The 26,062-nt window shown below is 39.7% G+C and overlaps 1 protein-coding gene across 1 annotated transcript; it reads right to left on the bottom strand.

Moving 5' to 3' along the window:
* Positions 1-4,968: 4,968 nt before the first annotated feature.
* On the bottom strand, positions 4,969-25,993 carry LOC136981801 (uncharacterized protein C3orf38 homolog). Its single transcript, XM_067278173.1, has 4 exons — positions 25,903-25,993; positions 6,889-7,030; positions 6,633-6,817; positions 4,969-5,702 (listed from the first exon to the last, which is right to left on the bottom strand). The coding sequence occupies exons 2-4, from the start codon at positions 7,007-7,009 to the stop codon at positions 5,070-5,072; spliced, it is 939 nt and encodes a 312-aa protein (XP_067134274.1). The 5' UTR covers positions 7,010-7,030; positions 25,903-25,993; the 3' UTR covers positions 4,969-5,069.
* Positions 25,994-26,062: the final 69 nt, after the last annotated feature.

The raw sequence follows: 26,062 nt of genomic DNA, 5'->3' as shown, positions 1-26,062 counted from the left end.
TACCTGTAAGCTTCGGCAATACGAATGCGTTAATTTGTAAAGAGAACTGGTCATATCTTGACTGAAGTTGTAACTTCACTATACCCTTCGTAACTCCAGAATCTGTTTGTCGCAGACCTACAACTCTTAATTTTCCGGTTTCTCGTGACAATCTTGTTCTTTGCACAAACGCCTCACTAACAAATGAGGACTGTGATCCATTATCTAGTAGTAGTCTGGCTTGATGTTTGGTTCCAAACGAGTCAATCACATTAACTACTGCCGTCGCTAACAAGACAGTTTTTCGTTGAGTTTCAGATGCATGGTGTGTAATAATCACTTCACTAGTGTTGCAGTTCGCTGTTATACAAGATGATGCTGCGTTTGATGCTGTAACTAAAGCGGGAGATTCGTCTTCATGTAGCATGGTGTTATGTTTCTTACGACAATGCTTGCATGTAGCTGTAGATTTACAATCTTTCACGGAGTGATTACCCTTAAAACAGTTAAAACAGAGTCCAGCATTCTTGATAGTGACCTTACGAGTTTTTACGTTCTGTTTCTGGAATGCTGGACAGTAAAAAACATGATGCGCCTCCTTGCAAACTGGGCAACTTAAAACCGTCACACTATGAGCCTTGAGTGTAGTTGACAGTTTTCCTATGTTTTGTTGTGTTCTTTGTTTCAACATATTGCTCACGGAAATCTCTAAAGCACGATATCTCTGCTCCAGAAATTGCTTCAACTCATTGAATGTAGGGAATGTAGTCGTTGTAGCCTTCAATTCCCACTGTTTTCTTGTTTCATCATCGAGTTTGTTGCGTAACGTATAAACCAAAATGTGATCCCAATGATCTGTTGGCAATTTTAACACTGCTAATGCTCTGACATGTTTTACAGTAATGTCTAGTAGTCGTTTGATTTCACTCTCCTAATCAGTCCTTGCACGTGGCTGTTGAAAAAGAGCCTTGAAATGACTATTAATAATCTGTTGTTCATTTTCATATCTATCTTGCAGTATCTTCCATGCTTCTGTATAATTACCATCACTGACTTCAATGGAGTGTAGGAGTTGTTCAGCTTCTCCCTTTAAAACTGATTTAAGGGGATGAAGTTTCTTGCATTTGTTAAAGTTGCATTGTTATGCACTATTGCTGAAAATAAGTCTTTGAACTTGATCCATTCTAAATAATCTCCGTCAAATGTTGGTAGTTCAATTTTTGGCAATTTTATCGACAAGTAGTTTGCCTGCCCTTCAAATGATGCATTCGACTGTCGTGGTGATGCTTGTGTTGATGTTGCTGTCTCTGTTATTGGCGCCTTTTCGTCGATTAATGATAATAATTTGGATCGTACTTGAATATATTTTTCCTCTACTTCTTCATAATCTTTTTCTTGAGCTGTTGATTGTTCATCTGTACCATACATGATTATATTGTTACTTATATTCAGATACTCGAACTTGGGTCGTATCAGAACTCCAAAATTTGAGACATTCCTTGATCACTATCCATTTTTCAGATGTTACAGAAACTATAACTTTATTTTCCTTCAGAAACCTAAATAAATGTTCTTTCTTGATTTTTCTTCTTTTCAATAACTCGTAAGCCGACTCCGAGTAACTAATTATAGCTTTTATCGCTTCTGTCGGAAAATTAACAAATGTTAGTTTATTGTAAAACAAGTATGAGAAAATGCTTTTGTATCGTGCTTACCTTTTCTATTTTCTGCTTTAATTAAGCCTTTGGTAGTCGTAAACACGAGCGAATCTAGTGTAGAATCACTTAGTTTCTGGAGAATCCAGTATATTCTTTTCTTTTCTTTTTCCAATAGCATCGTGTATTAGTTCTACGTCCGCTAAAATTCCGCTTCTGTCGGAAACAAGACATTATAATTTTGCTTTTAGTAGCGAAGCTCAAAATGCAACTATTCATATTCTTAGCACAAGAATCACGTTATTAGACGATATGTGGAAAGAGTATCTGAATATAAGTAACAATATAATCACGTATGATACAGATTGTACATCTGTACCATACGTGATTATATTGTTACTTATATTCAGATACTCTTTCCACATATCGTCTAATAACGTGATTCTTGTGCTAAGAATATGAATAGTTGCATTTTGAGCTTCGCTACTAAAAGCAAAATTATAATGTCTTGTTATGCTTTGTTTAATAACCTTACGGTTCCTTTTTTGTTGCGAGATGTCCATGATGAATACCAATTTGCTATATGCTATATTAAACTAGTACGGCTACGTTTACTTAACGAAACCTGAGATGATATAAACTTTCTACTCGCTAAAGTAAACTTTCTGCTAAAACTGAACTTTGCTCGATATTCCAACCAACGCAATATCCACGAGGTTAGGCTTAACACACTGCATCAAAGGTTTCTTGAAAAAGACGTTCCTCATTGGAAATGATTGCGATTCTTTGTCATCGGACTTAATCCGCCTCGACGGACCAAAATTATGTTATGTAATAAATGATCTTTGTGTTTATGCTTCTCGTTTCTACTAAAAAGGACACAATTAAATTTGCTTTAAGTAACGGTCACCATACTAGTTCTCGTCTCGCCTTTTCTCATGAGAGTTATGAGACACATTTATTAATAATTTAGCAGTGGTTACAGTTGTAGAAAATGTATAAAACTAGATAAAATTAAATTATTGAGCATTCAAACAGTAATAAATTTACAAAACATAAATGTGAGAAAATAACAAAAAAACACAATATCTGTGGGGTGGCGACACCATCACCGCACCATCCACATTCATTTTAAAATCCACAGGACTGGTGTTAGTATTGCGGCTAAAAGTCATAGTCAAGTCTTAAAGGAAGTTGTGCTTTAACCCATAATTGTATTGGACAGATCTTGTCGAGAGCATTGTGGTTGTCGTTATCAGATTTTTCGCATACACAATTTTTACAGGATGGAGTCTCCAATTTCTTGCTGCACTTCTTAATCACTATCACACTGACTGCACACATATCTCAGAATCACAGCACCTTGCAAAGTGCTTAAGGACTTAAAACTTCCCATAACTTAGGCACTTAAAACACTGGGAATGAAGTCCATCACATTGGTAGGACTAATTGCAGATTAATCCTCTCATCCTTCATAAGGATGACCATAACTTCAGGAGTGGCTTCCAAGATCCAAAATACAAATGATGGTCTCTTAATGGCTAATTATGAAATGAATATAAGTCTTGCCACAAAACTCTTCCTGTGTTAACCTCTCTGAGATCTGAGTGTTCTGGTCGTAGATGGCATCCAGAAGGTGTTCCTTTTAAACTGCCTTGGATACCAAGACAATCTTCACAAGAGAAAGGAATTTCTTGAAAATGGTTCAATGCCAGCCAGAGACCAAAAGCTGCCTTCAGAAGGATATTGACATCTCTACAAGTAAGATCCACTGCACTTCTGAATTCTAAGAATATGTTGAACCCCAATTTTAAGTACATTCAGGTTAAAGTTGTCAATATGCAGCTTCTGCGTATGTTCCAAGTCCTCGGAATGAGAGGCATCATAAACCAGAATGGCACAGTTGGCTTGGGAGTGGCCGAGGCATGTCATGAAGGCCAAGCTACACTCTTAGCCACATCACTATATTTGGAAGTTGACAAAACATGCCCAAGACGGTTGGTAACTGATACTATATTCTGCACACTGCAAATGATCTCCTTGACCACAGAGAGCAGATTCTGTTCACTCAGCATGAGCATCCAAATCCTCCTTTGTGACCAGGAAGGCCAAGCACTTATCAAGTGTATGTGGTTCCATGTCAGAAGATGCAGAGTAACGAGATCAATAATACATCAAATTTGATTGGTAATATAACAGGAGTACTCCTGTGTACCAAGCCATCCCGACTGTTTAGCAGTAACATAGCCCTTTACCTTATTGAGCACCCTGTAGACCTCAACAAGAAAGCACGTGGAAGGAGCTACAGAATTGTGAACCATTAACAATGAGACTAGTGCTATGGAGTAAGAAGGAACTCACCCATGCACTCTCAATCTCATTTATTCAACCACTGCCTGATAATGTATGCTGCGTGGCTCTGCATACATTATCACACAGCAGTTATGGTTAAGCAAGCACAAGACTCTCGAAAAGTTGAACTTACCCACACGAAAAATACAAAGATTATTAAGTCAACTGCAGAAAAACAGTCACTGGGCCTTTCTGGGCAGAAATCCTTGAATAACTGTCGACTGCCAATCGTTGGATGGCAAGAGAAGGGTCCATCCATGAAAAGTTTCTTGAATTATTCACCCATACTGGATATTGGATCCCAAGAGGTAGGCTGACTCCTCACCTCATCCATCCGTTAGAAAATGGTTATTAGAATAACATGATCAATTGCAAAAATTTATGGACATACTCTAAGGAAATACAACTTAATATATGTTTGATAATAAATAAAAACTTTAATTTCATAGTAATAATATTGAATCAGAATAGAGTTTGTGTGATAAATTCTATAATTGTTCCAGCTTTGTTGATGTCATTTTTCTATACAATCATTTTTCTGAAGATGAAGTTACAAATATATGTTACATCATAACACATTTTAACTTTTTGTGTAGATTAATAATGAATTAACTAATGTATAAAGTACAGTTTGGGAGAAAAACCACACTGAAATTGGCACAAGTAGCAGCAAAAAACGTAGAAAAAAATAGATTTCTGCAGGCCACCTTGGCACTCTAAACAATATTTTACTTGTCATTTGCCTGATTGAATTTGTTTCTTCATTTGTATGACAGCTGTTGTTAAAGGCATGTTAAAAAAAGGCATACAATCAATGTATCTCTTTGATGTCAGAAGAATGGTATTTTATATTACATACAGCGAAAAAATACAAATACTCTAATTTTCATTGTAGGTATGGTACTATGATTCCCATATAATAATTTGGAAGGGATGTAGGGCATCTCAAAGTATCCTAAATCTTTCTTAATCAAAACATGAAACTGGTAAGAAAATATTTTAATTGTCTTCACATTTAACAATGTATTTATTTTACATATAACAATTAAATGTACAACTGAATACAAAATCTTTTTGTAAAAGTTAATTGCAAATATGCAGTCTCGTGTCTTTTAATTTCAGTAAGAGTTCACTATATTTTATTCTCCAATTGCTTTCGCTGCCTGCAGAACGGACTAAGCCGAAAATCTGGTCAAAGAGGCCCACGCAATTGTCTCCTTGGTGGAGCACTCCGCTCACTCTGATCTTCACCAGGCCGTGCACTTCGGTGAGACAGTTTGTTCCATAGTAGTGGTTAGGGTGGAAGAACATACGTTCCTGGGTAACTAAATGGTAAAAGTACTCGGCCACTTCGTTGGAGTTTGAAAATTGCTTATTTATAATGGCACCGTCTTGATCAATTCGGACTTTTAACGTACAATCGAGCCAAAAGTGGTCCGGAGTGAAACTGCCGGGTGTTTCTATTATGCTGTTAATTAAGTTGTAGAACCATTCTGAAAATTTCCTTCCCATTTGATCTAAAATGTCGGCATTGGGTAGAAGGTTATTCGACTGTTGTGGTAACGAAGAACAATTGCTCATGCTTGGCATTGCAGAAATACAAGAGTTAGTTTGTCCGTCGTTTGAATGTGGCGTGACAGAAATTAAGGTAGTTTTTGTGGTGTCGTAATCCGAAGAAATTTGTTCTACATCCATACATTCGTCATTTATTTCTTCCTGTAAAAAAAGAAACTATATCAACAACACTAATATTTCAAATAGTCAATACTCATCAAATATTATGAGAAAGAAGAAATTCTCATCCTTCTTATGATATATCCTTATCGAAAACAGAAGATGGTGAAGATTATACTGCAAGACAGAATTGAGTAATAGAGAAAGACGGAGTGACTTGACAAAAGCAGCAACAGGTATATGGGAACCTCCACATCATCAGTGTTACCAGTGATGAGCAATCAAACTGCCAAAAGGTATTTAACCCATAAGTGCCCAGTATCATATTTATAGGACAGTTTGTCTTCATGTCTGTGCATGCATTAGTTGACCTATTGTTCATCTGTTCACTAGTACTTGTGTTAACATGTAAGTCTACTACACGAAACTAGTTACTGTATAATGTTAAGCTTTTCTTTATTTATTCCGAGATTTGTAATATGCTTCAGCATAAGAGTTTATAACAATTGAAGAGGCATTAGAATGCTTATTATCAGAACAGATAGAGGAGAGTATTATTACATTACCCCCGATATTGATGAACTTACCGATACGGGCGTGTCCTATGATACATCATGTTCCAGGTGAAGTAGAAATTAACATTTCAGAAGACAAATTACCAGATGATTTTAACATTGTTAATAAGAAAAGCAGCTCAGAGCACTCTTCTAATTTTGTGGATAAGAAGAATAAATGTCTTTTTCTGTTTCAATATTATACTAATAACAAAATTAATCGTTCTATATATTTTGTAATGATAAAATCTATGAGATGCAAAACTACGGACTGGAGGACAGAATCAACAAATATGGGAAGACCGAGAGAGAGGGTGGCGGTTACCACAAAAATCCGAGAAACCAAAGAATTAATTTTCAGATCTGAAGATAATTTGCAATTCAAATATTTACAATCAAATAAATAATATGAACTTACAACTTGGGTCGTATCAGAATTCCAAAATTTGAGACATTCCTTGATCACCATCCATTTTTCGGATGTTACAGAAACTATGACGTTATTTTCCTTTAGAAAATTAAATAAATATTCTTTCTTGATTTTTTTTCTTTTCAATAACTCGTAAGCCGACTCCGAGTAACTAATTATAGCTTTTATCGCTTCTGTCGGAAAATTAACAAATGTTAGTTTATTGTAAAACAAGTATGAGAAAATGCTTTTGTATCGTGCTTACCTTTTCTATTTTCTGCTTTAATTAAGCCTTTGGTAGTCGTAAACACGAGCGAATCTAGTGTAGAATCACTTAGTTTCTGGAGAATGCTGTTAATTCCTTCCTTTTCTTTCTCTGATAGCATAGTGTACTAGTTCTATGTCCACTAAAATTCAGTGAATAACAACAATTATAGCAATTTATATTATTGTAAATGCAATTTATATTATTGTACTATGTAAATAAACCTCCTGCAGGTTTATTTACTATATTCTGTAGAGGTGTACCAGTTAATCGCTAAACATACTAATGGGACTGGCTCGAGGGTTTGTGGCATAGGCCAATTTAGTTTTTAGCACTCGATCGGATTTTTTTATTCTAAATTTTCAAGCTTTACGAATTTTTCAAAAAGCATGTTTTAATGGAACATATTACTTCTGTTAATGCTTCTACTCTGGGGGAGAGGGCGCTTCACTGTAAAGTTCTTGGCTGCTTGAATTTAGCTCTGTGTTTGGATTATAAATTTTGCAGAATTTCTGTTATTTATTATAAGTGGTATATGTTTTTGGAATCTGTAGGAAATAAGGATTACAACGGTGCCATTTTTGTTACATTTGGATAAAAATCTCAAAAGTTATGACCTTTCGAAACTTTCGGAATTTGGATTCCGAAACACAATCGATTGATCACCTGATTGCTCGACAGGATCACCCCTGTGAGTATGCTTCTCAAATTTTATTACATTTGGACCAGTAATAAGGAAATTTTATCTACTTTCGGCGGAATTACGTCGTCACTTTGTGGGCTTCCGGCTGCAATTTCGGGAAAATTGTTGTACAGTTTTTGTGAGGACCGTAAAAGTTAAATTTGTACTAAGTTTCATCCCATTCGGTTTAGCCAAATTTGAATTATGGCGATTCTATTAAATTTTCCTGCACCTCAAGTTAATGTTCCATGGCGTTGCCATGGAAAAGGTTATTCTAGAATTCAAAATTCTATTTCAAATTATTCTATTTAATATTTCTATTTTAAAATTATTCTATTCAAAATTCTAGATTACAAGCTTATTTATTATTACATTATAGTACTTTTACATCATATATACACTACAACATGACTAAGTCTGGAAATTTGTTAGTCTCAGCTACCCGTTCCGCGGCTCTTGAAGTAATTTCAGAGCTCAAAGGATATATTACAAAAAATTCAACTGCTAAGTTTTCAACATCTAAACATACAGATTACATTCTGGACTGTATCAACCGTGTTATCAATATATATGAACAAAGCTCTACACTCAAACTGTTACATGAAATCTCAAGTAAAATTGACAAAATGTGCGACAACTCTGTAAAAAATGACAGTATACTAGTTAAGCAGGACGAGGTCCTTGAACGTTTAACTGCTCTTGATGCAAGTAAAAATGTCATTACTAATAATACACCTAAACTCTACAGCATGGCTCTCATGTCCGAAAGTAATGTTTCTATTAAACAGAAGAAAGCGCCTACAACGAGTAATGTTCTCTTGATTTACGATGCCAGCGATGACAAAAGCAGCGATAACATATGTAAACTTGTAAAGGATCGTGTTAATCCTTCAAAGATTAAAATTGGAGTGAATAGAGTTCGTCGAATTGGCAATGGGGGAATCGCTGTAGAACTGGAGAAAAACAAGGATATTGATATTCTTGATACGTATATCAAAGAACATATACCAGAGGTTAACACTAAACTTCCTAAAAAGAAGAGACCTCATCTGATGATTTTTTCCATCCCTAAACATGCTACTAAGGAAGAATTACTTAGCAATTTGTACCATCAAAACGAGTCATTACACTCCTTGTATTCTGAGGAGGTCTTTACTAACGAATTTCGTCTTAAGTTTACCACTTCGAAAAGACAAGGATATTTCCAAAACTGGGTTGTTGAGGTATCCCCATCAATGCGTAGACTTATATTGCATTTAGGGAAATTAAATATTGGCTGGTCACGCTGCAGGGCTGTAGACTTTTGTCCAGTCCTGCAGTGTTTTAAATGCTGTCGATATGGACACAGCACTAGAGATTGCTCTGAAAACATCATCATCTGTAGTCACTGCGCCAGGAATCATGCATATAAAGACTGTCCCAACTTTGAAGAGTTACCAACATGTATTAACTGTCGGCACAATCGCTTCGAGGACCTTAGGCACAATGCTAGAGATTCAGCATGTAAAGTTTTTCAACGTGTTAAAACAAGTCTAATAAGCTGGACTGATTATGGGACAGAATTATAGACACAGTATAAATGTGAGGCGCTAACGCCTACAGTCGCCACCAGTGGGCCTGGAGAGGATGACGTCAGGTTTCGTCAGATCTCCGCGCCTTTTTCGACCTGCCACGAGACAGTTCAGGTGTGTTCGACAAGAGCTCAGCTACCTCCGACTAGACAAAGGATTGTAGTGGCAAACGACCAAAGCCTACATTGGTGAGCCGGACATTAAAACTCATCGAATTCACAATTTCGCTTGGAGAACAAATATTTTACCAGGTACGTGACAAAATGAGCGAACCCGTGGTCGGCCACGTGGCCGTCAAGCCGCCGCCATTTTGGTCCGAGAACCCAGCACTCTGGTTCGCCCAGTTAGAGAGCCAATTCGTCCTCGCTAATATATCCCACGACAAAACGAAATACAGCCACGTAGTTGCGAGTTTATTGGAACGTATGGCTACCGAAGTTCAGGACATTTTGGCCGCTCCTCCGAATACCGACAAGTACAAAGCAATTAAACAGGCACTGATCGACCGCATGTCCCAGTCAGAAGCCCAACGTCTCGAAAAGCTTCTACGTACCGATGAGCTCGGCGACCGCACGCCATCGCAATTCCTTCGACGCTTGAGAACTCTCGCAGGTCACACGGTTACGGAGGACCTACTCAGAAGTATTTGGTTGTCCCGTCTTCCCACCGATATACAGAAGATACTAACCGTATCCGAGGGCACACTCGAATCTCTTGCTAAGATCGCCGACCACCTTAGCGAATTGTACCCCTCGACATCGAATATCTCCGCCACGTCTACGGCCTCTGCCACAGTTGATCCCAGAATCGCCGCGCTCGAAATGCAAATCTCCGAACTCTCAAAACAAATCTCCGAGATGTCACGACAATATGGCCGCTCTCCACCTCGCTGCTGGTCCTCGAGCCGTGGAAGACTCGGTCGACGCTCCCCACCTAACACCTTCCCAAACAATGTCTGCTGGTACCATGCAAAATTTGGCGCAAATGCCCGACGCTGCCGACCACCTTGTTCGATGGGAAACGAGAACGGGAGTCGGTAGAGACGGCGACTGATTCCAAAAATTTAAGCCGTCGCTTATTCATCACGGATCGTACGTCTAAAGTCACATTCTTAATTGACACTGGCGCCGATGTCTCCGTTTATCTGCCTTCCAAAGTGCCGCGCAGAAGACTATCAACTCTTTGCAGCGAACGGCACAGCAATCAAGACATACGGCTACGTAACAATCACGCCAGACTTCTCTCTTCGACGAAACTTTACATGGCGATTCATCGTAGCCGACATCACACAACCATTGATCAGTGCCGATTTTTTATCCCATTATGGACTTTTCCCAGACCTTCGCCCTGAAACAGAAACCTGAAAGGGCATCACCCTGACAGTTTCACTATTTAGACTTCATATCGCAATTCACCACGGACATCCGTCACGTCGAGGGTACAAACAACATCCCTGCAGATGCCTTGTCTCGAATAGAGCCTATCACACAGGCGATCGACTTCCGGGCACTCGCCTCCGCCCAAGAGTCCGACGACGAACTGGGACAGCTCCTCCGTTCCAATACAGGTCTCCAGCTTAAACGAATCACCATTCCGAACACCACGGCACAACTCTACTGTGACACATCCACGCTCAACGCCCGTCCCTTTGTCACCAAAGACTTCCGACAGCAGGCGATCGCCTCACTGCACGGGTTGTCACACCCCGGGGTGAGAGCCACATGCCGCCTCGTTAAAAAGTCCTTCGTGTGGCCCGACATCGAGCGTGACTGCAAAAAGTTCGTGCGTAGCTGTATTGCGTGCCAGAAGAACAAGATCACCCGGCACACCGTCTCACCGACTGGATCATTCGCCCCGCCAAATCAGCGATTCGACCACGTCCACATTGACATCATTGGACCGCTCCCGCCATCCAACGGCTTCACATATTGCCTCACGGCAATCGACCGTTTCTCCCATTGGCCGGAAGCATTTCCCATGTCGGAGATCACAGCTGCTGCCGTAGCCAAAACACTTTTTGATGGCTGGATCGCTCGTTTCGGCGTTCCACAGCGGCTAACGACCGATCAGGGACGACAATTTCAGTCCCACCTGTTCAAAGCACTCACAGCGCTGACAGGTACGTCGAGAATCCGCACCACCGCCTTTCACCCAGCCGCCAACGGAATCATCGAGCGATTCCACAGGCAAGCTCAAAGCAGCGATCAGGTGCCACTCTTCTGACCGCTGGACAGACGACCTACCCATCGTGCTCTTGGGAGTCCGGACCGCGTACAAGGACGACATCAACGCAACTGCAGCCGAGCTGGTCTACGGACAAATGCTGCGCTTGCCCGGAGAATTCTTTGTCAACAACAACGACAACACAGTTGATGCGTCCGATTTCGTCTCCGATCTCCGGGGCAGGATGCGACGACTGCGCCCCGTCTCACCGCGCAAGCACGGCAACCACCAAACGTTTGTGTTCCACGACCTACAGACCTGCTCCCATGTCTTCGTACGCCACGATGCCATACGTAAACCTCTACAGCCCCCATACGATGGTCCGTTCCAAGTACTCCAGCGCTCTGACAAAACGTTCAGGATTAACATCAACGGCAAGGAGGTGATGGTAACTATCGACCGCCTCAAACCAGCCTTTGTCGCCGACCCTACAACTTCCGTCCCAACCAGCACGGAAGAGGGACCCCCACCACCAACAGACCTCGAGATGACCCAACCACCCGTCACAACCCGCTCCGGACAATGGGTACGCTTCAACCTGAAGTATCGTTAACACTCGCAGGGGAGTACTGAGGCGCTAACGCCTACAGTCGCCACCAGTGGGCCTGGAGAGGATGACGTCAGGTTTCGTCAGATCTCCGCGCCTTTTTCGACCTGCCACGAGACAGTTCAGGTGTGTTCGACAAAGAGCTCAGCTACCTCCAACTATACAAAGGATTGTAGTGGCAAACGACCAAAGCCTACAAATGTATTGCAAGTTAATTTACACAGGAGCATTGCCACCAGCTCTCTTTTAGCCAGTGAAATCCATAAATATGATTTAATCTTGGTTCAAGAACCATACTGTATTCGTGATCAGCCTGCCTCTATTCCTGCCTATTGTTCTATAATTAAAGGTTCTACTAATACTCCGTGGGCTGTGATTATTGCTCCACATAGTAATATTCCTATACTTCATCTGACATCTTTCTGCACTGAATATATGGTGTGCATCAAGATATTCATTGGTGATATTAGATACATTATAATTAATATTTATTGTCCCAAGCCTCAGAATATTAATATCATTCTTTCAGATCTCCAAAATATAGTGGAATCTTACTCATCTTGCAATTTTATTATTGCTGGAGACATTAATTCTCATTCACCAGCTTGGGGTGGGGATATGCTTGACGATAGGGGCAAGACTTTTGAGGAGTTCCTGGCTCTGAATAACATGCTTCTCATTAATGATCCATGCTCTCCTCCTACTTTTAATAATGAACGGCATTTTTCTTGGATCGATGTTACCACATGCTCCAGTTCTTGCTTTACATTTATTACCGATTGGCAAGTATTAGAAAAGCACAACTTTTCTGATCATGCATATATTGTTTTCAAGATCTGTAATAGAGCTTTTTGTCCACCCCTTGCTTGCAGGGCACGGTTTAATCCCTCACGTGCAAAATGGTCTGAAATTTTTGATTATCTTTCATCTAAGATTATTTTTTCGGATTGTGATGTAAGAGAGGAGGCTAGACTTGCTACAGATCAAGTTATTGGGCACATCAACTTAGCATGTAATACTTTTATCCCCAAGACCATTCCCAAGCGTAGGCTAGTTCCCTGGTGGAATGAAGAGTTATCTGCACTATGCAGAACTAATACTCATTTACACCGTAAATACAAATGCTGTCGCAATCCTTCTGTCAGACAAAGGTGTCGTTCTGAATACTTGCAACATCAACGTATTTACAAAGATCGGATTATAAACATCAAATTGCAATCTTGGAAAGACTACTGCTCTTGTGCCTCAGAGAACCCTTGGGGCTATCTAACAAAAATGTGTACTGGTAAATTAAAAAAGAGTACTATTCTTACGACAATTTGCGCAGGAAATTATAACACTACAAACTTAGAAGATACCGTAGAGACCTTACTTGACAAGTTTTGTGTGGATGACACTGAAGATGAAAATTCTATATGGCATAAACGTTTGCGAGATGCTAGGTCACTTCCATTCTCTTCCTCTAAGACTGATCCCTTTTTTACACATAATAAGATAGACTCAGCCTTCAGAGAGTTAAAAACAGGCAAAGCACCTGGTACTGATGGTTTGACTGTCAATATAGCAAAAATGTTATGGAAAATTATTCCGACACAGCTGTTTCAACTTTATAATATGTGCTTGCGCCACGGTGTCTTTCCAGAGCTATGGAAAATGGCACAAATTGTCCCTATACCTAAATCGTCCTCTTCTCAAGATCTGAGGCCTATATCTCTCTTGCCTATCATGGGAAAAGTTTTGGAAAAGTTAATGACTAATCGCCTCACATGGCATCTAGAATCCTCAAGCAAACTCAACAACTTTCAATACGGTTTCAGACATCAGAAATCTACAACTAACGCTATTGAAACGGTGGTACAAAAAATCCAGAGCCTATTAGAAAATAACACCTATGTTCTTGGATTGAGCTTGGATATAGGTAAGGCTTTCGACTCAGCATGGTGGCCTTTGGTCCTTCATCAGCTTAGGAGCTTTGATTGCCCAAGTAACATTTACCAACTCTTTAATGATTATCTTGATAATAGAATTGTAACCTTTACTGTTGGTCACCTTTCTTTTCACCGTAATGTCTTGAGAGGATGCCCCCAAGGCTCAGTTTGCGGGCCTTTACTATGGATTGTACTTTTTGATCGATTTCTTTGTCAGGACTTCGGACAAGACGCTCTGATCGCCTATGCGGATGATGCTTTTGTTCTCTTTGGAGGAAAGTCCCGTGCTGACTTGGAAACTAAAGGGAATCTTGCATTGCAAAGAATACACAATTGGGGGATAATGAATAAACTTTGTTTCAATGCCGAAAAAAGCAAGGCTATTGTGTTTAGCAAACCAAGAAAAAGGAATCTTTATGCACGTGTTCCGACTCTTCGGATGGATGGCAGACATATAAAGGTGGTGAAAGAACTTAAATACCTGGGGATAATTCTAGACCATAAGTTGTCTTGGAGTAATCATATTGATTATATCACCAGACATACTGGATACATCATGCATGCTTTTGCCAAGGTGGCTAGGACGACCTGGGGCCTTAGCTACAAGGCTATGGAAACAATTTATGACAGCATTTTTCTACCTGTTCTAACTTACGGATGCGGTACCTGGGGCTCTGCTGTTGAAAAAGTACACCCAAAAAGAAAGTTGATTTCTGCACAACGTAGAGCTCTGCTGTTGATTACCAAGGCATTTAGAACATCTTCCAACGCAAGCTTGCAAGTACTTGCTCGCAAACCGCCAGTCGACAAATACATAAACTATTTACATAAAATCTGGTCGATTAAATGTGGTAATTTTTCTGCTTCAGTGTCAGACCTCTTCGATGGGGAGTCTTGGGAGGAAAACATTCCATATAAATATGCCATAAGTCCTTATACTAACTTTAGATTTAATGAGGTTTCTTCTACTGACTGTGTCATCACTATTTATACCGATGGTTCGAAGTGTGACAGTCATGTTGGGGCAAGTTTTGTAATGTACCGCAATGAGACTGAAATCTTTTGCAACTTATTTAGACTCGGTTCACTCTGTAATATTTTTCAAGCGGAACTTTATGCAATTTTGCAAGCAATTAAGTGGTGTGAAAGGGTAGCCAATAATACTAAAATTGCGATTATTACTGATTCACTCTCATCTCTCTCTGCGATTAGGAGAAAGTCTGCTCATCCTTTAGTATTCAATATACAACAACTATTAGTGGATACAGATAACGAATATTACTTTCAATGGACTCATTCTCACTGTAACAACTGGGGCAATGATCGGGCAGATGAACTTGCCAAGATGGCTGCCGAGGATCAGAATATAATTATCAGTTATAACAAGGTCTCCACAAAAGTGCTGAAAGCCGTTCTATGGAATCAAATGATCGAGGATTGGCAAAGAGATTGGAATTTAAATACATCAATAACTAGACAATTCTTTCCTGACATCAAAAAATTTTTGCACAACACCTGGATCGCTGTTACTCACCACTCTGTACAATTTTATACCGGACATGGTCGTTTCAATTCTTGTCTTACTCGTTTCACATCACACACTGATAACCTCTGTCCCGTTTGTAATGTTATTGATGGTAGTTTACATTATATTTTTGAGTGTCCTATGACTGAATGTGAAAGACACTATTTACGTGCTCTTCTAATCTACAAAAACCGTTCTTGGCCCTATGAAATACAAGACCTAACAATGGATAAGGACACACATGATTTACTTTACCAACTATTTGAAAAATATTTTATAATCACACCTATCTCCCGAGTCTTACTCATTGGAAAGTTTTACCTTCCTAATTGTCTATTTCTTTGTTGTATTATTTGATTCATCATTCGTTGAATTGGCCACAGTCCCAACTATTCACAGGACTTGTGGTGTCGGACATGATTCTTTCGGTCAAACCGTGGACTTTGTGTTTGGCTGAAAATACTTGTCTGTTCTGGACACATGTACTTCTGAGAATATTAAACCTGAACCACTTTCATTGATTGTGATATCATATGTGTATAATATACTTAGAATGGAATTTGTGCAATGTAATCGCCTCAACATGACGGTTGGACTTCGGTGTGGATGCGATTCCTCGTGGCGCTAGACGTGACTTCCTCAACTACACTTGACCTACCGTCATCATATGTGACATCCTCTGTGTGTATGGACTTCGTTACTTTACTTCGGAGGTATTTTGTGTGCAATGTTTTGCCTTATTTCAACTGCTGGATTTTAGCAGCTTAAGAAGAGATTCTCTTTTCTATCCTCAGAACTTTACTGTGGTTAGAATGACATTACTACTGATACGGTTTGCTCATTCTGTAAACACTTCGTTTTCTTAATCATCTAATTTAGGTACCTCTTTGATTTATCGTCTTCGTGTTTGCAAGACTTCAGTGGTATAGAGGAAATGTCTTTTTTTTCCTGGTGATATTGCTGCTGATAAAATGACTCTATTGTGGTCAAAGTGACCTCACAATACAGATATAGACTGCATATTCAACAGTATAGAAGAAATGTACTCGTTTTCCTGGACAGTACACCTGCAACTGACTGTAGTATTAGACTATATTTTGTTACCTTATACAGTCAAACCTGTTTTTATGCGCTCTTTTTATGTGCGATTATTTAGTTGTGCGATTCTTTTAATGCAAATTTTTAATCTTATGCGGTTGTGGTGTGACGGGTTAACGAGACCCACGTGTTACAAATAAAATATATCGGACTATCACAAATATTAAGAAAGTAATAATAATATTGATTTATTATAACAGATGCCGATTTACAGTTTACAAAATTAATACAACGTACACATATCGCGTTACTTTTAACACAACAATGGACCGTAATTTTCCGACAATTATAAGTTTCGGATCCACAATCCGATTGCATCGGCATATATAACTGATAGATTTAAATTATACTAGGCTAGATTAATATTAAGGTTAGTAATATTATAAAAATACTCCCCTTTTACTTCTCCCGTCGTTTGTTAGTTCAGGATCCTTTGTTCTCGTATCTTGTGGTAGCGACACAAGGGGAAGGGAGTAAGTCCGTATAGCGGGAAAAATATTCACCTCACCAATATAAGGGTTCTTTGTAGAGAGATAAGTGCGATCCTAATTCGTAACCTTCCCTCTGCTTCTCACAATCACCAAAGACGACACTATTCTCCAACGTCTGCACTCCGTAGCACCTTTCTCACGCTTCTTCTTACCCACTTCCACGTGCTTCCTCCTTCGCCGTCGTGACTCCGAATGACGAAAGTTGACCCCTTCACCTGGGTAGGTGACCCCACACTCGCCCAAAACACGCCATCAAGTCAGTGTTTTACGGTTGAAAGAATTAGATATTTAGGGTTAGTAGACTTAACATTAATTCTAAAAATATGACAATAATAAAAATAATAATAATGGTGATGATAAAAATATACATAATTACATGGGGGGGCTTCACCCACCACATCATCCCCCACCAACAGGTATCTTGGTTACATTGCATAGATTGACAAATCACTAGAGTCCATGATGTAGCAGGTGGTAGTTGATGCGCCGACCTCTCAGGTTGTACGGTTTGGGGACCACCCCCAGCTGATTTTCCTCCGGCTGCCTTCTGGCCACTTCTTGTTGCGACCCTGTTGATTTCTGACACCCTCTCTGACTGTCTCTGGTAGTTGAGATGATGCGGGGATCGAGTTCGTCGCCCTCCTCCTCATCCATATTAGTTGATCCGTGGTCTATTTGCGTCACTTTTGCCTTCCCCCGGCTTTTATAGTTCCTATCGGGGTGTGGCTTGTAATAAGGTTTAATCCTGTCTATGTGAACGGTTTGTTCTTTGTTATTGTTCCCAGCACTGATTCTAATGTTAACGTCATTAACTATACCAGTTATGCGGTGAGGGCCCAGGTACTTAGGGGAAAATTTCCCTTTCTTCGGGTCGCCATGGGGCCTCAATAACCAGACTCTCTGACCAACAGCGAACTTTCTCAATTTCCTCTTTTCGTTCCAATATTCGCGTGCTTTTCGTTTTCTTTCCTCGCTAATCCTCCTGGTAGATTCATATACTATACGTATCTTATCTACGAGTTGTTCACGGTATGACTCTACACTCTCAGCTTCTCTAGACGGTGTCTCGATATTAACTTCGTGCGGGAAGGTTGGGTCGAATCCATACATAATGAAATTTGGCGTGTCACGTGTCGTGGAATTTACGCTATTTCTATAGGCAAACATTGCGGCAGGTATGTATCTGTCCCAGTTACGGTTGTTGCCATCTGAGATTTTCGATACGATGTTTACTATTGTTTTGTTGGCCCTCTCCACCGCACCATTTGACGTGGGCCTATACGATGTGGTGACCTTCCTTTTTATTTTCAGGTTGGCACACAGTTCCTCCATAGTCCGGCTTGTTAAATTTGCTCCCCTGTCCGATATCAGAGTCTGCGGGCAACCAAAACGGCAAATGACATGGTCAAACAAGGCTTCTGCAATTATTTCGGATGTTTGTTGTGGGATGGGGATGGCTTCGGCGTACCTCGAGAAGAGATCGATCACCACCAGGATGTACCTATTCCCAAGGTCTGATTTAGGCAGGGGCCCAATCAGATCCATTCCTAGCACTTGCATTGGGTGACTGACTTTATTAAATTCCTGCACTGGTGCTTTCCCTTTGTGTCTGTTATATTTTTGGCAGACAGTACAGGACTGGACATACTCCTTAACTCTATCCCACATTTTTCTGAAATAGTATCTCCTTTGCACGTGCTGGTGAGTTTTATACACTCCACCATGTCCTGCCAGCTGGCTATCGTGGTGAAGGCCAATGACCTTTCCAATTGCGTCCTCCCCTACACACTCCCTAAAGCGGGACCTGTCACTGTCATTACCTCCCACGAAAAAGAGAGAGCCATCGATTATGTCAAAACTAGTAATGGGGAGGGACGGGTTGTCACCGTCCTTCCTGTTCCCTTGTATTGTGCGCTTTATGGGCCCAAACATCGGGTCAGTTTCCTGAGAAAGCACGATAATGTTACGTATGTTCTCACACTCGTTACTAGCCACGTCCGCACTTCTGCTCTCGGGTCTTGACAAGTAGTCGGCAACGACGTTATCGGCTCCTCGAACGTGTCCGATTGTGCAGTCATACTCTGAGACTTCCAAGGCCCACCTCATTAGACGCCGATTGTTGTTTTCCATGTTCTTCAAGAACATTAATGGGCGGTGGTCAGAGAAGATCCTTATTGGTCTCCCGAGGATGAGGTAGCGGAAGTGTCTCAGTGCAAATACGAGGGCCATACACTCTTTCTCAATGGTTGAATAGTTCAATTCACTCCCATTTAATCTCCGACTGTAGAACCCGATTGGTCTCACCTCCTGGCCCGGACCTTCTTGTTGTAGGGTCGCTCCAATGCAGTTGTCGCTTGCATCCGTATATAGCTGAAACTCAGCATCAAAATCAGGATGTCCCAGTGTTGGCGCCCCGGAAATTATGGCCTTTATCCTCTCGAAGTCAGATTCGTGCTCCTCGGTCCAATCAAACTTTACACCTTTTCTAGTCAGATTTGTTATGTTATTTATTAGCCCAGATAGACCCTTCATGAACGGGCGATAATAATTTATCATCCCTATGAATCTTCTCACTTCTCTCACGTTTTTCGGCGGCTTTATCTGTCTTATCGCCTCCACATTCTTCGGGTCAGGTGAGATACCTCTTGCGTTAATGATGTGTCCAAGGTATTTTATTTCCCGAACAAACAAGTGACACTTTTCAGGTTTTAATTTGAGCTCGTGATCTTCTATTCGGCGGATGACATCGTCTAAGAGTTCAATGTGCTCCTGTTCTGTTTTCGAGTAGAGTACGATGTCATCTTGAAAGACATAACATCCGTTTCCTATTATATCGAATAGGATGGTGTTCATCACTTTTTGAAAATAGCGTCCACTATTCTTTCCCCCTTGCGGCATACGGCAGAGTTGGTACTTGCCTGAGGGGGTAGTAAATGCGAAGATTTCTCTCAACTCTTTATCAATCGGGATTTGGTAATATCCCGAGCTGAGGTCCAGCACAGAGAATATGACACTACCTTGGAATTGGGTCAGAATATCGTCCACTCTGGCCATAGGGAAGTCTTGGCCAACTATGATCTCGTTGACTTTCCGTAAGTCAAGAGTCAATCGGACATCTCCATCGTCTTTTTGCACTAGGTGGATTGGGGAATTCCAGGGGGAGGTACTGTTTTCAATTATGCCGGCTTTCTTGTAATCGTCAATCTTTTGTTTTAGTTTTGGCAACAGGATGTGGGGGATCCTATATTGACGGGTATGTCTAGGTCTATTGTCCGTGATTTTGAACTGGTGAGTAAATTTCGAAGTTCCGTTTAAGTCACTCACGTGTAATGAGAAACATGCCCTATGTTTTATAATTATGCTCCTAATTTCCTCTCTCCATGGGCTATGTACACCAGAGAGGTCCACCTTGTCTAATAAGTCGTCATTCACTACTTCATTACATGATAGGGCAATTGTCTGTCCCATTGAAGCGGGCCTTACACCGTTTTGTACCATATTATCCAATTTCCTTATGATTGATCTATCCTTGGCAAGAAAATCAATTCCCAATACACCAAGATAATCCCTCGTGGGTTCGATATTGTGGACGATGAAATCATGACTCACTTCCCTCCCTTCCGAGTTAACCACGGTCAGTTCAACTCCTGTCGAGCAGAGGGTCGATGTGCTGTTTATTCCTTTTAGTAATACATTGATGCGGTGGGTTAGCGCACCCGCATCCTTAATTCCATTCACCAATCCTTCGTCGATTACTGACCGCTCAGCACCTGTGTCAATGAGAAATTTCACAGTTTGATTGCCGACTTTCACTGTGCACAAAGGTAATCCACCACGACCCTGTATCAGACTATTGGCCATCTTTACTTGGCATTTACCCCGTTGATTCTGGCCTCCATCATTGGGGTTATCTAGTTTAAATTTCCTTGCCATTTACAGTTTTTAGATATATGACCCAGCAGATTGCATCTATAGCATCTCGGCCCTGCTCTTCTCTCCTCGTTACCAGCCCCAATCTGAGTTTTTAGAGCACCGATGGCAGCCGTCAGCTTTTCGATGTCATCTCTCATTTGTTTTATTTCTGCCCGATGCTGTTCTTCTCTATCATTATTGGCACTATTAACTCTGCACTCTTGGGGCTCGTCCTCAATGGTCGAAGAGTTAATCTCACTTCGTTTCGAGTATCTATCCCTTTGTTTGACTATTCTCTCGGCTAACTCCACAGCCTCTTCTAATGTCTGCGGATCAGTATGGATAACGTCTTTTTGTATGTGGGGTACTAGTCCTTGCAGGAACTGATCTTTTAGCATGTCCCCTTTTATGCCTTTATATAGAGGGGAGCTCTTTTCTAGGGTTTCCATTGCGGTTTTTAATCTACAGGTGTAGCTCCTGATGGTCTCTCCTTTCCTCTGTTCTATATGAATAAAATTCTCCAGAGCGATGTTAGTATTGCATATTTGTGGGGAGAAGTGTTCAATGAGGTCTTCTTTGATTTTTTCAAAGTCCGATCCATGGAAGGATTCACTTTCGAATAAGTAGGTGAGTGGTCTACCCTTTATCCTGGCTCTTAATGTTACGAGTTTGGTTATCTGATCCCATTTCGCTAATTTGGCAACTTGTTCAAAGCAATTAAAAAACTGTGCGATGTTAATTGATTCCTTTTCGGCAGAGAAGAAGGGAATCATTCCCAAAAAACCAGAGACAATCGGGGCATCTTGCTGGCTGCTGGAGGGTCGTTCGTCCAGAGTTCTTTGTTCTTCCATAATTTCCGAATATACACAATAACAACAATATTACACTTATATATATATACACTAATAGATTCGATACGTGCGAAGACACTCGAATCCTGTCGCGGACGCCAATTATGTGGTGTGACGGGTTAACGAGACCCACGTGTTACAAATAAAATATATCGGACTATCACAAATATTAAGAAAGTAATAATAATATTGATTTATTATAACAGATGCCGATTTACAGTTTACAAAATTAATACAACGTACACATATCGCGTTACTTTTAACACAACAATGGACCGTAATTTTCCGACAATTATAAGTTTCGGATCCACAATCCGATTGCATCGGCATATATAACTGATAGATTTAAATTATACTAGGCTAGATTAATATTAAGGTTAGTAATATTATAAAAATACTCCCCTTTTACTTCTCCCGTCGTTTGTTAGTTCAGGATCCTTTGTTCTCGTATCTTGTGGTAGCGACACAAGGGGAAGGGAGTAAGTCCGTATAGCGGGAAAAATATTCACCTCACCAATATAAGGGTTCTTTGTAGAGAGATAAGTGCGATCCTAATTCGTAACCTTCCCTCTGCTTCTCACAATCACCAAAGACGACACTATTCTCCAACGTCTGCACTCCGTAGCACCTTTCTCACGCTTCTTCTTACCCACTTCCACGTGCTTCCTCCTTCGCCGTCGTGACTCCGAATGACGAAAGTTGACCCCTTCACCTGGGTAGGTGACCCCACACTCGCCCAAAACACGCCATCAAGTCAGTGTTTTACGGTTGAAAGAATTAGATATTTAGGGTTAGTAGACTTAACATTAATTCTAAAAATATGACAATAATAAAAATAATAATAATGGTGATGATAAAAATATACATAATTACATGGGGGGGCTTCACCCACCACAGGTTTTTTTTGTGCGATTTTTTATTTGTGCGGTATAGTTGGCGACTAGTCTCATGCGATTCATCATGTCTCACGTTGACTTATTATAGCTAAATAAACTTATTATAGCATAAATGCACTTATTATAGTAATATTATTGCATGAATATGCGAAAAATGAAATAATTTACTTTTTAAGTCAACAAAACACCACCTGGACAAAAATATGTAAAACAGACGATAGACCAGACGATGCAGTCAAGTGCTGACATCTGTTGTCAATAAATTCTATTTCGTACGGTTTTGAGTTATTTTCTATGTGAGACTTTTTTTATGCGGTCCCTGTTGACCGCATAAAAAAAATATTTTTTAAATTGTGTTGCGAAAACTATTTTTTTACAGCCATTCGTGAAGTTTCGTGCGATTTTTTTTTAATGCGTCTTTTTTAATGCGGTCCCTATCCCCCGCATAAAAACAGGTTTGACTGTATATACTAAGGATATGTAGTGTAAATACTGTTAACACTTTTGTATATAGCATATCTCTTATGAAAAATATTGTATTTGTTAATATTAATCTATATATATATGTATATCTATATATTATGTTTGTAGCTATTCCCATATCTTACATATTTAAAATTATCATTGTATTTTATGTACAGAAATTATGTTATCTGTAATACCTTACAGTTTGTGATATACTAGTGGTGGAATGTTCAATCTGGGCAAACTCACATTGTAGGGGTTTTTACTGTATCTTACGCGAAAGGTTTCAAATTTATGGGTTCATGCCATAACCTTTTTCCCGGTTGTTATACGTATCTGAATTTCGTATTGTTATCAAATGTTACCAATTGTCACCAACGGTTAATAACTTTGTCTCCTCTTATTTATCCGCAAATCATCTGATTTAGAAATTGTTCTCACTTATTGATGTATCTAACTAATTTATGTAAATCTACATTGTCGGGCTTTATTGTATTGTACGCTAAATATTCTATTCCTACAGATTTTATTGCAGCTTCTCCAAACTGCTATATATTTTAATATTGTAATTGTTAATACCTCTCGTCTATTAATAGCATCGTTACCCCTCTTATTACTGTAAGAAAATCTGTTACGTGATCTAACATTCTATTTTGTACATATTGTATATCCTTGTTCCTTGTATGTAACCCTGATAATGCTTTGCGAAATCAGGGCATATAACTCTGTTATGTTAATTAAATCTAATGAATGAAATAATGAATGCTTCTACTCTAGTTCTGTTTAATACTGTTACTGTTTTTTACAATGCTGGCACCCAAGCCTTTGATTGTACCTAGTAGCATAGAGCAAGTCCTGTGTACTAACTGGCTCCTCCACCGATTAATCCTCCAATAATTGGAGTAATTGGTAAATCATTTCATTGGAAAAACATATTTTAGTAATATAAAACTCATTAGTTTAGCAATTACTAATGGAAAAATGCGAGTACTAGAAATATTAAAACAATCGTGCCTATTTGCTCCGAATGGCATCGGTATAAAATCACCAAGAACGTATAATCTACATTTGACGTTAAAAGCATAATGAAACGTTATTCGGCGGTGAGAACCTTAGAAATACTGTACTGTGATAATTCTGATTACACTATTAAGATGGTAGGTGTAATATGGATGTAAATGGAGTAACTTAATGTATTTTATAATGAATTAATTTATTCATTTATGAAGTAAAAAATTGGAAATATAAACCCTCGGTACGTCACAAATATTAACATTCATAAGTACATAACAAAGATAACCGATCAAAACTCGACCGACGAAGGCATTCAGCAGACGAGTTTAACATATTAAGGGGCACGTATTTGACGGATAAGTTTTTAAGTAACAATTTACGGATTAATGTTAAATAAAAACAAAAAGCGTGCGCGACAAGCCCCAAATTAAGTTGCAGAAAGACACGGTAAGGCAAAAATCTAAAATAAAAAATAATTTTACTTTCAAACAAATAAAAAATTTTAACGAACAGACAAACATTTTGCATCGGGCCTATTACTAGGTCAGAAACATTTGTCCATTTGTTAAAATTTCGTGCCAGTTTGAAAGTAACGTCGTGTTTTTGTTATTGAGGTATATTATTTGGATACGAAGTTGTCGAGAACCTTCAACGAGTATCAAAATCCATATTTATTCGTTATTAGGATCGAAGTTAACTGACAAATAACGTGACGTTCTATTTGAATACAATCACGCAAAGAATAAGCCAGCTATTTCGGATATAATCACACAAACGGTAAAGCCAAAGAATGGCTTTACTCCTTGCGTGATTATATCCAAATAGAACGAAACTAATTGACAAATAATGCAACAATCTTAATAAATTGTCAGGAGTTTGGTTTGACACCAGATCATTAACATTTATTACAGACGAGATCACTCAAGAATTGGAGGTGACCTTCCAGTTTGTTTATTTGTTTTATTGGTATACGGAAACGCGACACATGGGCTATCTGTCAAGAGGGGAGTGCCTCCCAGGAGATCTTTATGTAAAACTGGATGTTACTAATGTGAAGAAAACCTGGAAAACTCCACATGGCCATCCCTGCGGCTGGGTGCAAACCCCCCACGGTTAGTGTTACCTTAGGTAGCCAAGATGGCGGCTCGTCTCCGATTCCAGCAAGGAAACAGTGGGATGCACGTTCTAACCTAACCTATTCTAATAAATTACCATAATTATTAGCAACCAAATTATTAGAATAGGTTAGGTTAGGTTAGAACGTGCGTCCTACTGTTTCCTTGCTGGAATCAGAAACGAGCCGCCATCTTGGCTACCTAAAGTAACATTAACCAAACCGACTACCGACTACCAGTATTTGGTGGTTTTATCCACTCCACTGGTGGGCATGCAACCTGACAGAGACATTAAGGGAGACAAAGAGAGTCAATAAAGTTTAAAGGATCCCTGCAGGGCTGCCCGATGAAGTTTATTAAAGGACCTCTCCAGATAGGACACCCATACATATCCAGAGCTAGAACCTTACGTCATTTGGGATATCAGCTTGACACTTAATCTGTACGCAAACAGAATTTACAACTGATAACGCGCTTACATCAAAAATTAAGTCGATTTCGCATAAAAATTTACGTTCAAAATACCATTTCAACGATTAAGATTTCGGCAAATTTCAAAATTATCGTAAAATAATTAATTTCGCTTTCAGAACCATCTTAAAAAGTCACGTGTCCGTTCGTTCTTGGCAAAATCTGCTTTCCGACGTCAATAAAAACGTCAAATTGACGAAATAAAATAAAAATAAACCGACTTACGAATCGAATTTCGGTAATTTAACATCGGAACGAATCCTAAACGTAAACCTCGCCGTTTCGAGGGTCTTCCCGCTACTACCACCGGAACTGGCAGGTGGCGCCGTTGTAGTTCCTTTTCCGGTCGTCAAACTCGGAAGGGAAGATGGCGCCGTTGTAGTTC

Source organism: Centruroides vittatus, unplaced genomic scaffold (genome assembly GCF_030686945.1).
Source record: "Centruroides vittatus isolate TY-2023 unplaced genomic scaffold, ASM3068694v2 contig_794, whole genome shotgun sequence".
Classification (NCBI taxonomy): Eukaryota; Metazoa; Arthropoda; class Arachnida; order Scorpiones; family Buthidae; genus Centruroides; species Centruroides vittatus.
Note: the sequence above shows the minus strand (reverse complement) of the source record. Positions and strands in the feature narration are given on the sequence as shown.